This window comes from Chelonoidis abingdonii, chromosome 4, assembly GCF_003597395.2.
Source record: "Chelonoidis abingdonii isolate Lonesome George chromosome 4, CheloAbing_2.0, whole genome shotgun sequence".
Taxonomy (NCBI): Eukaryota; Metazoa; Chordata; order Testudines; family Testudinidae; genus Chelonoidis; species Chelonoidis abingdonii.
In genome coordinates, this window is record NC_133772.1 from 152,775,122 (window position 1) to 152,790,746 (window position 15,625).

The 15,625-nt window shown below is 39.5% G+C and overlaps 1 protein-coding gene across 1 annotated transcript in view; it reads left to right on the forward strand.

Moving 5' to 3' along the window:
* WDHD1 (WD repeat and HMG-box DNA binding protein 1) overlaps positions 1-15,625 on the forward strand; it is a 52,955-nt gene that overhangs the window by 17,746 nt on the left and 19,584 nt on the right. Inside the window, exons 8-16 of the mRNA XM_032770371.2 lie at positions 1,314-1,406; positions 2,362-2,468; positions 7,267-7,408; positions 7,592-7,790; positions 7,970-8,154; positions 9,455-9,639; positions 11,201-11,442; positions 12,321-12,458; positions 14,072-14,228. Of these exons, the coding sequence (XP_032626262.1) occupies positions 1,314-1,406; positions 2,362-2,468; positions 7,267-7,408; positions 7,592-7,790; positions 7,970-8,154; positions 9,455-9,639; positions 11,201-11,442; positions 12,321-12,458; positions 14,072-14,228 (1,448 nt within the window). The remainder of the gene's footprint in view (positions 1-1,313; positions 1,407-2,361; positions 2,469-7,266; positions 7,409-7,591; positions 7,791-7,969; positions 8,155-9,454; positions 9,640-11,200; positions 11,443-12,320; positions 12,459-14,071; positions 14,229-15,625) is intronic.

A 15,625-nucleotide genomic window follows, 5' to 3' on the forward strand; every position in this document is an offset into this window, starting at 1 on the left:
GTACCCCCAGCCTTGAGCCCCAGGGGTAAGCTGGGGCACCTCCCCACCACCGTACAGTACAGTATTGTACAGTGTATAATATCTTTTGTTTGCCCCACAAAAAGTTTCCTTGGAACATAACCCTCTGCATTTACATTAAAACTTATGGGAAAATTGGATTTGTTTAACATCGTTTCACTTAAAGTTGCATTTTTCATGAACATAACTACAATGTTAAGTGAGGAGTTACTGTAAAGGGACTTTGGACAGAGAGCTAAGTGAAAAACCCCTCTTCCAGCTTATGATCTGAAAAAATGGTTGCAACTTCTACACCCCGTATGGGTTTCCCATCCACTGAATCTGCGTAAGTGTATTTCCATTGTCCCTTCACAAACCTTGTCGGAATAATCCATTTCAGGCCGTCTTGTGTGTAGAGTCTCTTACCCATGTCCACTAGCACTGGTACCAGAAGGCTTAAGTGGTGCAGAAGACCATGTGTCACCCTTTTGTGCCTGCTTGAATGTCACTTACAGTCCATTAGATTGGCATGTTGCTTTACCAGTATACAATTTGAATACAGTTCTAAAACAGCAACAGTTTTGATTGGCAGAACAATCTATATTGCATTCATATTTTGAAATTTAAACAAATGTATTATTTTTCTTATTTAGACATAATGTAAGAAGTACTTTGACCTGCAGTGGTCTATGGGGTGACTGGCAATAACTTTGTTTTTTTCCCTGTTTTTTTGTACGCTTTGAATTAGGTGAAATTATCTTGTTTAGGAATCAAATATTCAAAGATTTATATATAAAATATTATCTAACAATATAAGTATAAGATATTAATAAATCCGATCAAAAGGTTTTATAGATATCAACTTTTGAAGGGGTCCACTGGTGGAAGTTTTATTTATAAGCAGTTGAAAACTATTTACAAATTTTGCTAGCTGTTCCAAAGGTCAGAATTTCTGTAATTTTCAGGGACAGCTGTCAGCCTCTTCATCCTTCTGCCAGAAATAAATGCAGATTAAAATACAAACTGCTGTGCTCAAATATGCTTACTTATGGTTTCTTGAAATTTCCAATATAATTCACAATGTTTTGTCTGTCTTTATTAATCAACAATGTTGAGATGCTAATTAAAAGATAGTGTGTCGGATTGGCTGTTGTGGCAGTTACAACTATAATATCCCTTCTAAATAAAGAAACTACACTGCTTGTTGGCTGCTGTAATTAGCCTTATTTGAATGGGAAGGGAAATGTGAAATAAAAATAAACTGTTTAAAAAATTTTTATTTGTCCTAAATTAACACACTTTTTTTTCCTGAATAGTTACTAGCAGTTCCAGTTGAGAAAGCTGTTAAACTGTACAGAAGAGAAACTTGGGATAATCAATTTGATCTTTCAGATAATTTCATTACTCAGGTACGTGCCCTGTATCATAGGTTTTCAACCTTTTTGTCACAGAGTGAAACACATCCTCTTAGAAACAGTTTCATGGACAATTAACCCTCCAGGTCAATTTCCCGCATATTTGCAATCTTGTGGAATCTACAGCAGTAGTTTAAATAGAAAAGTCATATTAGGAAAGTATCTAAAGTGTTTTGAAGTATACTTGGATGCAATGTGGTAGAAAATCAAGAGGAGAGAGAGCACCATGTAACCAGCCAGATCTCTGTGGGCCTGAGTTTGGGAGCATCAGTTCCAGACGTTTGTTCCAAATAGATTTCATACAAAGAGAGCTGTTAAAATATTTCTTTGCTTTCTTGCATAGTAGAGATTTCATTATTCTACTCTATATTTTGATTAATTGAAATCTGCCTACATAGTAGGGAAATAGCAACTTTACTCTCCCCCGTCTTATAACATCATGTCTTCGGAGATTGCTGGGTAGAAGAATGCTAATTCACCTACATGGTAATTTAGATGTATGTGTACCTAAGCCTACAAGAGTCTTGGGACAGTACATGTGTAAATCACTGGGCGTATTGTCAGTGGAACAGATCTTAATAGTCTTTCAAATATTAAAATGTAAAACAGTCTTTTATGCGTACATAACTCCACCTAAAATGGTTGCTTTTTGCAGTTGCAGAGTGCATTTTGCTCCTGTCCGCGTGTTGCAGGACATTTGAAAAACTCAGACTTTGTTGCATTTCTCTACAGCGTGCAGTAACTAAAAATAAGTACTCTGAATGAAAAGGAGTAAAAAATGTGCTGATTTTTAGAGTGGCTCTTATATGAGGGTAGCAAAAAATCTTCCCACAGATAACTGGATACAGTTTGCTAAAAGTTCTTAATCTTTTTCATAGATGTCTATTTTACTATACAGGACCGAGAATATTGTCAGCACTCAATTAATAATAATGTCTACTTTCACTAGACTCTGAGTATTGTGATCTGGTCTCCCTGCGGACAGTATGTGGCAGCTGGAAGTGTCGATGGTTGTATAGCAGTTTGGAACGTGGACACTCAGGAGTGCATGGAGAGGTATTCATTGCTTTCCATACAATATATAAATGTTTATCTATTGTTTTCACAAAGGGGAGTTTTTTTTCTTATCCCTTATTTTTAGACTTTGTCCATGTAAATAGATACATAATTTGCTTATAGAAAGCTCTTAAAAAGATATATATTTAGATTTACAAAAAATTCCACTTTGTCTTGCACTCAAGGGAGCTCAGGGGCTGCGTGAGATACTTTTCCTCTTCCCCTCACCAGGAGCAACTTCCCAGAAAGAGGGAGGGGAGTAGGCAAAGCCAAGGCGTCATCATCACACACGAACACATAGTGTGCACCATGCTTTCCTCTCGGGGTAACCAGGGAGCTCTGGGAGGTACTCTCACTCCTGGTGATTCTTCTGGGGCAAGGACCCAAGTATGGGTTTATGACTAAATACCACTACCTAGCCCTCAGTGGATAAGGTGATGCATTTTATTATTCACCTTCGTCCTTTGGTTAATTTATAAAGAGTAGTGTTGTGACAGGCTGTGAGGGGACTATAGCTTTGAGCCTCCCGAAAGGGCAAGAACAATGGCTCTTGTGATACATCTTTTCAAGAATGAGATACTTAAATCAGGAGGTGGGGAAATAGAATGGTTGACTCCCTGATTAATCTTTTTCTCCTTTGCCCCAAAGGAGAAATGGCAGAACCCGATTGTGCTACTGTCTTGTTAGTAAAGTATCTCTGTTTCATAAGTATGATGAAATGAGGAGGAGGGAGGGTTTTTGCATGTGAAAAAGTCAGATACGAAACATGATTATTTCTTTTAAAATACATGTTAGGAGCACAGGAAGATGATATGCTGATGATTCGTAGGAGGACACTTACATGAGAACAAAGGGAGAGAGGAGACTTAATCCATTTGACAGTAGAGGCAAAGGGCTAATTAGTCAAATATGATTTACGAGAGCAGCCATATGCACTATTGTAACTGGACAATTCAGCAGGACATGTCTGCTGTGGAATTAACTTCTCTTTTTCCACCTATAGGGGGAAATTATCATTTCATGAATATAATTCTGATTTATTAATTGTTTGAAAACTCTAATTGATTTTCTTCATACAAAAGAAAGAACTCTTAGGTGCTATATTACGTATTTCAGCTAATTTCACTTCTGCTCATAGACTTTGAGGCCAGAAGGGACCATTGTGATCATCTAGACCAGTGATACTCAGTAGGCGGCCTGCAGGCCCAACAAAGCTTCCTGTGTGACCCACCAGCTCACCTTAAAAATATGCTCCACTGCCTATCATTTGCCTATGATTTCCTTAGTAAGTAACAAGGAGTCCAGTGGCACCTTAAAGATTAACAGATTTATTTACCCACGAAAGCTTATGCCCCAATAAATCTGTTAGTCTTTAAGGTGCCACCGGACTCCTTGTTGTTTTTGTGGATACAAACTAACACAGCTTTCCCCAGACTTAGTAATTTACTTGCAATGCTTAATTTGTAATGAAGGAGGTGCTGGGGACTCAGCTCCAGCAAGTCCTGGCACAAATTATGCAACTGGAGAGGGGCAGTTGCTGGCTGGGTGTCCAACTCTGAAGGTAGCGCTGCCATCAACAGCAGCACAGAGGTAAGGGTGGCCTGGTAGTGCCACTGTTCTGCGCGGCTGCTGATTACGGCGCTGCCTTAAGAGCTGGGTAGCCGGAGCTGGGCAGCTGCTGGCTGGGAGTCCAGAGGTGCCAGGGCTGAGCCCCAGCATGCCCTGGCACAAATTAAGCACTGCTTATTGGATCTTAAGTTCTCATGATAGCATTGGCTATGATTGAGCTAGGATGCTGCCCATTTTTCCACTAATGATGGCAATGGAGCCAATAATTAATGCGAATGGGAGTAAACATTGCAAAGTCAACAGCAAAAACCAAGCTTTTAACCCAAACTGGACAACTGATTTTCTTTTTATTATGCCACCTCGTTTAACCGCAAAACCTTTGCATTTAATATGCCAAACCACTGTATCCATCTGTAAGGTCATCAGTGTGATGTGACACTTTGAATTAAAGCACAGTAACTTCAACGTGGCCTAGCTTCCTGGCAGTGTTGCAAGACGTGACAAAATTGAAAATCTGAAGTCTTCGTATCACATTTCAACTGTCATTCTCACAACATCAGCGACTACAGGAAAAAGCAACAGCTGCTTCTATTTGGATAATGTTGGTACAAGCTAAAAAGAAAAAAGCCTTTCTTGGGTGCCAACCTTGTGAAGAAATGCCATTGGAAATGCTGGAGGAGCTTTTTGCCAGAGATAAAAACAAAGATGACAATGTGAACCATGTGAAGCAAATTCCCCTGTCTGATTCCATGGCAGTGCAAAGATTGGAGGTAATTTACGAGGATTGTTTGTCAGCACTTCTTTCTGATTTAAAAAATGCCAAATACATGTCTCTTAAAGTAGACAGATCAAGCGATTTAAGTGACACTGCCCAGCTATCACTGTTTGTTAGATTTTATGATGGTAAAATATTCAAGGAACAATTCTTGTTCTTAAAACCATTAGAATCCTACTCCACAGGAGAGATCATTTTTGAAAAGGTAAAAGGCTTTTTTGAAAAAAATGGTTTAGATCTGCAGAAAGTAAATTTGCTTGTTACAGATTGAGATCCCTCCATGACAGGGAAAGAGAAGGGCTTTGCTTCACGTTTGGCAGCGATACACCCTTCATTAAATACACTTCACTACATCATTCACCAGACTGTCCTATGCCGTAAATTGTTTTTTTTTTTTCCCCAAGTCCCCAGACAATGGGTATTGTGATGACATTAATGAACTACATACACTCAACTTCTAGCTTGCAACAGAGTCTTTTTAAAACTTTTTTTACAAGACATTTCAGCTGAATACAGTGACCTGTTGCGGCACAACATTCACTGGTTAAAGCATGTTAGAGAGGTTTTGAGCACTTCAAAAAGAAATAATCAAATTTCTTTCAAACCACAATACCAAGGCTTGCGAGTTCCTGGAATTTATAAACGATGTCTCCTCTATGTCACAGGTAACTTTTCTGTACGATATTATTGGTCACTTGAGTTCCCTCAGCTTGCAGCTCCAAGGCCATGCATGCAAGCAGTGTCGAGGATCTGTTTGAAAAAGTGTGTGCCTTTCAGAGGAATCGTGAAATCTTTCAGACACACTTAACGGGAAAGATGCTACATTTTCCCACATTGCATGTTGTTGTTACAGATGAAACTTCAATGAAAATGATCCAAGAATTCCTAAACAATGTGATTTGTGAATTTTAAAATTCCAAGGGATTTACTTTTACTTATTTGTCATCCGTTTGTTGTTTCTACTGATGGACCTTGCCCTTCTAAAGCAAAGAACATTCTTGATTTAATTGATGAAGGTGCCCTTCAATTAGAAATTGTAAGACTCCAGAGCTCAGATGTCTTGAAGGCAAAATTCAGAGAAGTGGGACTTGTGATTTCTGGACTCAATATGCTGAGCAGTTTCAGAATAGCCAGAATCTAGCCATCTATCTTTTAACAATGTTCGGATCAACATACCTCTGCAAATCTGGGTATTCTACCATGAACGTTATAAAAAAACAACGTTGCAATTGCCTGACAGATGAGCATCTTCAACAGTGTGTGTGCCTTGCCTTGACCTCCTACAAAACACTCTTCACAAAGCTTGCCAGAGATCGTCAATGTCACTTCTCCCATTAGATATTATCTTTGTTTCTGGCAGTGTTGATTTATAAATTTTGTTAAAAGAAACACTAATACTTATGTTGCAGTTGGGGTCTTTATTTATCGGCAGCTGAAGTTTTGTTTTGTGTTGTTAGCCTTCTGCACTAATGGCCTGCCTCTTGTCATAAAATTCTCAAATCAGCCCATGGGTAGATCTAATTGAGTATTACTGATCTAGACTGACTTCCTGCGCATCAGAGGCCACAGATCTGACCCTCTCCCCATCCCCCACTCCTGCAATAGGCCCATAACCTCTGGCTGAGTTATTGAAGTCCTCAAATCTTGATTTTTAAAGACTTCAAGTTACAGAGAATCTACTATTTACCCTAGTTCAAACCAGCAAGTGACCCATGCTACAGAGGAAGGCAAAACCCCCTGTGGATCTCTACCAATCTGACCTGGAGGAGTAATTCCTTCCGAGTCCCAAATACAGTGATCAGTTAGACCCTGAGCATATGAGTGAGTCTCACCAGCCAGACACATGGGAAAAAATTCTCTCCCCAGAACTCTCCCCATCTAAAGTCCCATTTGTGGCCCTTGGAGATATTTGCTAATAGCAATCGTGGATGTGCTGTATGCCATTGGAGGCAACCTCATCGTACCATCTCCTCCATAAATTTATCAAACTCAGTCTTGGAACAAGTTAGGTTTTTTTGCCCACACTACTCCCTTTGAAAGGCTGTTCCAGAATGCTGCTACTCTGATAGTTAGAAATCTGTGTCTAATTTCAAGCCTAATCTTGTTGATGGCCAGTTTATATCCATATGTTCTTGTGCCAACATTAGCCCTTTACTTAAATAACTCTTTTCCTTTCCTGTTGTTTATCCCACTAATGTATTTATAGAGAGCAACCATATCTTCCCTCAGTCTTTGTTTTTTTTAGCTAAACAAGCCAAGCTCCTTAAGTTTCCTGTCATAAGGCAGTTTCTCCATTTCTCTGATCGTTGTAGTAGCCCTTCTCTACACCTCTTAATTTTGTTGTTGCTACATTTATCTATATGTTTTATAGCACCAAGGAGCACTAGAACTTTGCAGAATACACTTATGAAGGTTCCCACCTTAAGAAGCTTTAAAACATTTTTTGGTTTTTAGGATGAAACATGAGAAAAGTTACACCATTTGTGGGCTGGCATGGCACCCCAAAGGTGGGCAAATAGCGTATACAGACACTGAAGGAAATCTGGGACTGCTTGAGAATGTTTGTAATAAAGATGGAAAGAAATCAAGTGGCAAGGTAATAAAAATATCACTTAACCCTCATCTGTATTGGTTAAGCAATCATGCTTATTTTGACTGAGCACATAAAAACTCAAAGCTCTTGCAGACTCAGCCCCAGTTTGGTTTGGTTATTAGCTAATCCAGTTTGTGAATGCCAGGTTCAGAAAAATGCTCTTTGAGGACTGTTGTTTCACTTTAGGTCTCCAGTGCAGTGGCAAAGGACTACAATGATCTTTTTGATGAAGATGATGACTTTTTAAACACGGACCTGATTGAGCCACGGTCATCTCCAAAGGTTGTATCTAATGAGGAGGAGGAGGAGGATGACGACCTCATGCTAGCTTCAGGCCATCCTAGACACCGAGGGGCAATAATAGAGGATGATGAGAACTCACTAGGTAACAGAGTGAACTGGGTTCTGCAGCTCTTACAGTGTTTTTTCAGGATCTGATAGTGTTTTATTGAGTCTTACCTACATTCTCTGTTTGTTTTATCACACTACACAATTTTTAGTGTTTTCTTGTTTTCTATCTCATCTGCCATGGTAATTCTCTGATATTAAAGTTTTATCTTCTAGATACTGCACTGATGAAAGTCAATTCCAATCTTGAAAAAGATGATGACAATGACCAAGATGGTAGCATTCCAGTTCTGCCAATATCAACCACCCAAAGACCTTTCTATGACGGACCAGTGCCAACCCCCCAACAAAAGCCATTCCAGTCTGGTTCCACCCCTTCGCACCTCACGCACCGCTTCATGGTAAGTCTAATTTTATCTGTGGCTGCACTGATTGGTATGATAACTTCTTCAGTAATTACTGACACTACTCGTTTGACTTGTCTAAGGCTAAAATCAAATTTTTTACTGTTATCTTGGAAAGCTGTAAAATTTGACATAACTCTGAAGCTAAATAATAAAAGTAGCCTTCTGTTAATACCCAGAACTCTTAATGGTATACTTTGCACTTAGCACCTTTTATCTGTAAATCTCAAAGTACTTCTAAAAAGATGGGTAAGCATTATATATATGACAGCAACATCTGGAAGAAGGAATATGAGAAGCTGGAGAAGTACCAGGGCCTGAAAGAGGAACTAGAGAGGATGTGGAAAGTGAAGGCCAATGTGGTCCCAGTGGTGGTAGGAGCACTCGGGGCTGTGACTCCTAAGCTGGGTGAGTGGCTCCAACAGATCCCAGGAACAACATCAGAGCTATCTGTCCAGAAGAGTGCAGTGCTAGGAACAGCTAAGATACTGCGCAGAACCCTCAAACTCCCAGGCCTCTGGTAGAGGACCCGAGGTTGAGGAAGACACGTACCACCCATAGGGGTGAGAGGGGAATTTTTTTTTATATATATAATATATATATTCCCATTTTACACATGGAGAAATTTGGCTGTAGAGAGGTTAAGTAGCTTGCCCAAATCACACATGGGTTAGAAGTTCCTATTTTTATTTATTTTGATGTAGACACAATATTTAGTTTTAAGGGAAAATTAGAATATGACATTTTGTACCTGTGCTATTGCATTCTAGATAAAATACACATTTAAATCGTTTATCTTCAACTGTGACTAAGATTAAGATTTTGTCACAGTTATTTTAGTAAAAGTCACGAACAGGTTGCGGGCAATAAACAAAAAATCACAGAAGTCTGCGACCTTTCCATGACTTTTACTAAAAATAACTGGGGCAGGGGAAAAGGCTGACTGCTTGGGGGGAATGACAGCCCGAGTCCCACTGTTGGAGGAGGTGGGGACTGACAGTTCTTGCTGCTATGCCCTGGCTGCTGACAGCTCCAGCTGCGGCTGCTGGGAGGCATGTGGAGTGGGGACAGCTCCAGGTCCAGCCATAGCGGGGAATAGGGGGGACAGTTCTGGCCCCAGCAGCTGACAGCCGCAGCCACTTTGGGTGGGTGGGTTTCTACAGATGAAGGCCAGTTATATTTTTATTTAGGACCTATGAATTTGATTTGGAAAAAAACTTTTTAAGCTGTTCGTAGGTGTGAATAATTTAACTGGCTTCTTTGAAATTGCTCATATTCTTCACCTTTTGTCTTATAGGTGTGGAACTCTATTGGTATTATTCGTTGTTATAATGATGAGCAAGACAACGCTATAGATGTGGAGTTTCATGATACCTCTATACATCATGCAACACACTTGCCAAATTCTCTGAATCACACAATGGCTGATCTCTCCAGTGAAGCTATCCTATTGGCATGTGAGAGCACAGAGGAACTTGCAAGGTAAACTGTAGTACATCTGCATGGAACCTGTATTGTGGAATTAAAGTCAGCATGTTCAAAGAGCTCTTTGTAGTTATAACTTTTGGTTCTTGATCTTGATTTAAAAAAAAAAATGGTGGTAGATTTTCACGTCCTTCCGCTATGTAGATTTAAGGAGTATCCTAATACTTTATGTAGTGCAGGTAGTTTTTTCTTTGTTTCTTGTTGTCTGAAGTTCTTCTGTCTTTCCAAGTGTATATTGGAAGATTTTAATGCATTGATGTCTCAAGAGAAACTGTACATACTAATGACAGAATTTCAATCCCCTCAAGTCAATAATGCATGATAAGGCACTGTTGGCCAGGTTGTTACTTCTCTCTGCAGTAGTAGGAGTGATGATAGAAAGCTGTTATGTCGGAGCATTGGTGTGGAGATGCATTTTAGCTGCAGGGACGCCCTGACAGAATGACTGAAGTTGTGCACTGTATAGTGCTTCTTAGAACCTGCAGATGAAACACGCAGTACATGCTTTCCAGCATCAGCTGGGCATGCCAGAATGTTCTCCCTTACGCTTAAGGAGTAATAGCAATAACATTCTGTCTTCTTAAGTGAGTGTTTTAGGGAGACAAGAATCTTCCACCCATTTTCTGATCCAGTTCGTCCATGTACAACTAGCCAAAACGTAGCTCTTAATTTATAAAATGTGATCAGCATCTACTAGTTATAGCAGCTCTGAAAAACCTGTAAGTTTTTTCAAAGCTTTTTCAAAAGTGTGTCAAGCACTTGGGATACTGTGTCAAACACTTGGGAGTCTGCCTTTTTTGCCTTCTGATGTTTTTAAATGTAACTGGACTCTAAAGTAGCTGTATTTTTAAATTTGCCATATGAAAGATGCTGTACTTGGAATTCCACTTTTAAATGACAGTCAGGATATAATGAGCAGTAATGAATAATGGACACAGTGATCAAACCGTAAACATGTAGCCCTATCCCTGGGCTGATCTTACTTACCTCTGATAGATATCTGTGGGAGTTGTCTTTTTTATTTTTTTTATATCCTTGCAGCGTTGAATAGAACTATTCATGCAAATAAACTCTCATAAAATTGAAATTTTTAAAGCAATTTGCTTATGTCTATCTCATAAAGCTTAAATTTTAAAAACTAAAAGTTTTAATAAAAAAAGAACAGAATTTGTCAGGAAAATGTGGCAAGATTTGTAGGACCTGATTTTCAGGCATGGTTAGCACCCTCAGCTCCCATTAATTTTAATTGGAGTTGGAGTTGCTCAGCGCATCTGAAGATCCCACCCATAGACTCCAATCAGATTCCACATCATGCTTTTGAAGAATCTGAATTTCTGAAGCTGCAAATTGAATTGGATGATCAGTCACTGAGCAATAGGATTACAAATGGTAATCTGCAAGTATCATACCATTTCACTTGTCTGATAGTTGTAAATTATAGGTAATCCCCAGTCTCAGAAAACAATAAAACTTTACAGAGCACAGGTAAGTGGACAGTGTATTTTAAGTCACGCTATTTCAGCTTTAAATGTTTTCCTTTTATTCCTCTCATTTTTAGCAAGCTTCATTGCGTTCATTTTAGCTCTTGGGATTCCAACAAGGAATGGACAGTAGATATGCCAAAGGATGAAGATATTGAAGCTGTTTGTCTGGGTCAGGGCTGGGCTGCTTGTGCCACTAGTGCCATGCTAACTCGTGTGTTTACAATTGGTGGAGTTCAGAAAGAGATCTTCAGTTTCCCTGGTCCAGTGGTGTCAATGGCAGGACATGGAGAGCAGCTTCTTGTTGTTTATCACAGAGGTACTCTTCTTTCTCTCATACTCTTTTTTTGGTTTGTTTTAAATCCCTACCATCTCTTGTTAGTGGTTTCAAGTGTTGGTTTATTGTGCATGGTCACCAGTTCTTCTTTTCCTCACTCTGTGCTTCCTCTCCTCCTCCTCCAGCAGTTACTCCTTTTATTGCTGCAAACCCACAAATGTCATTAAACAAATAAACAAAGCCTACATATTCAAACTCGAGTACCTTAAATTAGGCACCTAAAAATAAGTAACCTAATTTTGAAAGGTGCTAAGGATGCACAGCTCCCATTGACTTCAGTAGGAGTTGTAGGTACTCAACACTTGTGAAAATCAGCAAAAAAAATTGTTGCTTGAAATTTTAGGCACTCAAGTTTGCAAATGTTGGCCTCATTGCATATTTATACACATCTATCACTTAAAATACCTTGAATTCTGAAGAAGAATATGCTATAGACATTTAATTGCTAGGCAGGAGCAAATGAAATGTTTTGATAATTGGCTAAGTTTGGGGGAGAGGATTGTAACTGTAAGATAGCCATGATCCAACTTGGATTTCAGATACACAGGAGCATATTGCCCCTGTAGTTTGTAAAAACAAATATTACGCATGTGCTTGTAAGAGTTGTAGCTGATCTTATAAGATACACAGACTACGTACCCACATATCTGAGATCAGAATTGGGCTCTCAGTTATTTGACTTAGGGGTTCAGGCATACACCTGAAATAGAATTACTCAGGTAAGTGTTCAGTTAAAAACTTATATTTAACATGAGCTCAGAAGTAGGAAGATGCATTTTACCATCACATTCTGTCTAATCAAGTCTAAAATTATATTGTTATGCAACACAGTCATTGAGTCGACCTTCTTTTCTTACTAGGTACTGGCTTTGATGGGGACCAGTGCCTTGGAGTACAGCTGATAGAGTTAGGCAAAAAGAAGAGACAGGTTTTACATGGAGACCCACTTCCTCTTACAAGGAAATCCTACCTAATGTGGGTAGGATTTTCAGCAGAAGGTAAGATGATGCAGCTATCTGATGAGAGTTCCAGTGAGCAATCTTGGCTCTCTTTTAGATGGAGAATTTTACAGAAGCATTCACCTAATTTTTTAAAAAATAAGATGTTCCTGTAACTCCAATTTGTTTTGAACATCTCGTGACCATCGATCCATCCATATTCCTCTGATATAAATGTAGTAATTGGAAATCTTAGTGCATTTACAACGTTAAAAAAATACATTATAATGTTACCAAAAAATCTTGAGCCAATCAGCTTCCCTCCTGCCTCCTCCCGAAAAAGCTACATCTCTGCCATTCTACTGAAATAGAAAAAACTTGAGATTTGTCCCAAATATCTGCTTAGGGAAAAGCCTGTGAGAAAAATAGTTAAACCCTATAGCATTCTATGAAGGTCAACAAAGTCTCCTCTGTCAGATCAATGTATGGAGTGAGTTCTGGAACTGAGGGCCCATAGCTGGGAACACTATGCCACCAACCACTCCCCTTTTAATTGTGAGAGCTTTTAAGTCAGTTCTTCAACTGACCTCAACTGCTGTGGTATAGCATGAGGAGAGGTGTTCTCTGCAATAGTCAGGAACAAAATTATAAAGTTATTTTATAGGTTGCAGCCAACACCTTGACTTGCACCTGGACGCAAATTAGAAACAAGAGCACACTGTGGACTACAGGTGTCATTCTCCCAGTGAGAAGCACCACTAAATATTCAGGAATTGCATTCTGCACTAGCTGAAATGTGAATAGTCTTCAGTGATAGCTTTGTGTGCAATAATAATTGCAGCTTGAGGTGACAAAGAGACCGGGTAACTGGGCAGCTCTGCATCCAAAAAGAGAGGTTCCAATTTGCTAGCTATACATAGCTAGAAGCCCTTCTTGGCTACTAATGCTACTTGAGTGCTAAAAAATACTGGGGTTCTAGCAGAATCCCTGGCTTACACACATTACTGACTAAATGCAGATAAACACCCTCTAGTCCAAGGACAGGTATCAGCCCTAACATCTTCTGAATATTTTCTGTGCCAACCAGTATTATCTCATTCTTCTGTGGATTGAGTCTCCACCATCTAACCTTCATCCAGGCCCTAATTTTGGCTGGATAGTGAGAAAGCAGCGAGACTGCACCATTTGAATCAAATATAGATGATGTTTACAGCTGCTAAGTGGTTGAATTTGAGAACTACCTGCTTGGGAGTTTCAGGATAAATTACAAATACTGCTGTGCCTCGGGCTGAAGAGAGAAACCTTCTTTCTGTTGAATTTCTAACTTCTGAGACTTATAGTAGGAAAAAGTGCTTATTCTTAACATTGGAGTTTTTCCTAAAGTAGCTTATTTTCTGTCAAATTCTTCAAATCTGTCAGGAATTTCAATCTCTTACATATCTCCATGTTTAAATGTCAGTTTGAATAATCTGGCCAGCAGGTGGTGCAGCTTTCTAAACAAACAGTAGCTTCTCCCAAACAGTTTGTACTTTTTGGCTGGAGGATATTACTTAATATTTGGGCATCCTAACCATGTACTGCTGCCTAGCAGCATCTGCCCATAAATCCTTAGTCATATTGCGGCCTTAGATTGTGTTGGCTGCCAGAACAACGCTTGTGTTTGTTACAAATAGGTACCCCATGTTATGTGGATTCTAAGGGAATTGTGAAGATGTTGAACAGAGGACTTGGGAACACCTGGATTCCAGTATGTGACACACGAGAATACTGCAAAGGAAAATCTGATCATTATTGGGTAATTGGCATCCATGAAAACCCCCAGCAGCTGAGGTGGGATATTGCAAAGAGAGTTACTTATGCGTTTGTCTTGGTCATGGTATACGTTACTTTTCCCCTTTATAATAATGGAAACTGTAAAGAAACTTTAACTAACATGATTTTTAAAGGGTAAATAGCTAATAAATATGCTCGGAAAGTGATCCAATTATATATGTAATTTTTAAAATGGACATTTAATTACTAAATTGACCTTGAACAAAATTATCAGTAACAATTTGAATAAGAAATTTCTAATGTGTGGCTAACGGGCATCTTGCATTTTATCATGAATTACAAACCTTATTAAAATTACAATTTTCTAAAGCAAATAAGTTTGTAAGCTTTCTTCTGACTATGGGGTTCCTAAAACTGCATCACAAGCTCCCAATTCCATTTGGTCCAGTCCTACATTGCCTTTTTACACCTTGATTACTTTGTATACCTTTCCCCCTTGTATTCCCTGGCATGTTTCTTCTCCCCTCCCCACCCCACCCCACCCCAGGTTGAAACTTTGAGCGGCTGAAACTGGGAGCAGACCCGTGGGGAGCCCCAAGCCCCAGCGCCCTCTGTGAGGCTGAAACAGGGAGAGGAGCCGTGGGGCTGAAGTTCCGAGCCCCAGCACTCCAGGTCTCAAGCCCTGAGCCCTGGTGCTCCTGCAGGGCATTCCTGAGGTGTCCATAAGTGAGGTTCTCCTGTAACTCAAAATGGAGCTTTTTACACTCCTCTGTAGTGTTTTATTAAGTGAAAGTGTGTTGTGTCACTGGCAGACTTCAATTCACTCTCCACTTCCTCTTCCAAATCTTTAAATAACCCTGGTCTCCAGGAAACTCATTAAAATGTGTATCAAACTGGTGGAATGACTGAATCAGAGTCATCATGAGTTTTTTCCTCCTGTTCCTCTAAAGAAAAAAGGTGCTCCTCTTTGAATTACAAAGAACGTTTTATTCAAAGCCACCACAGCTGCTAAAGATAAAGCAGGGGAGGGTCATTGTTTGGTGTTTCATTTATCAAACTTTATGCAGTAATTGACGCACGTAACCAGACCAGTAATGCTTCCTCTTTTTTTATGGAGTGTTTGAAACAACATCACTTAAGGAGAAATTTTGTTAATGCTGCTGTGATGCAGCTGTATAGATCAGCTTTCCCAAACTGACATTTTACTTAGCTGAACCCTGCAAGAGTGTACTGGCTTAAATGCCACTGTAGTGCTACAATAACATTAGAATCACTTTATTCAGGACTGTATGTGTGATCCAACATGCTACAGGACTGTCGAGAGAGAGAGGGAGAATGTGTGTGTGTGTGTGTGTGTGTGTGTGTATGTATATATATACACCTTTCCATCACACACTTCATTCCTCAGCCAAAAATAAAACAAACAATAAGAAAGTCAGCTCAAATTCTGTAAT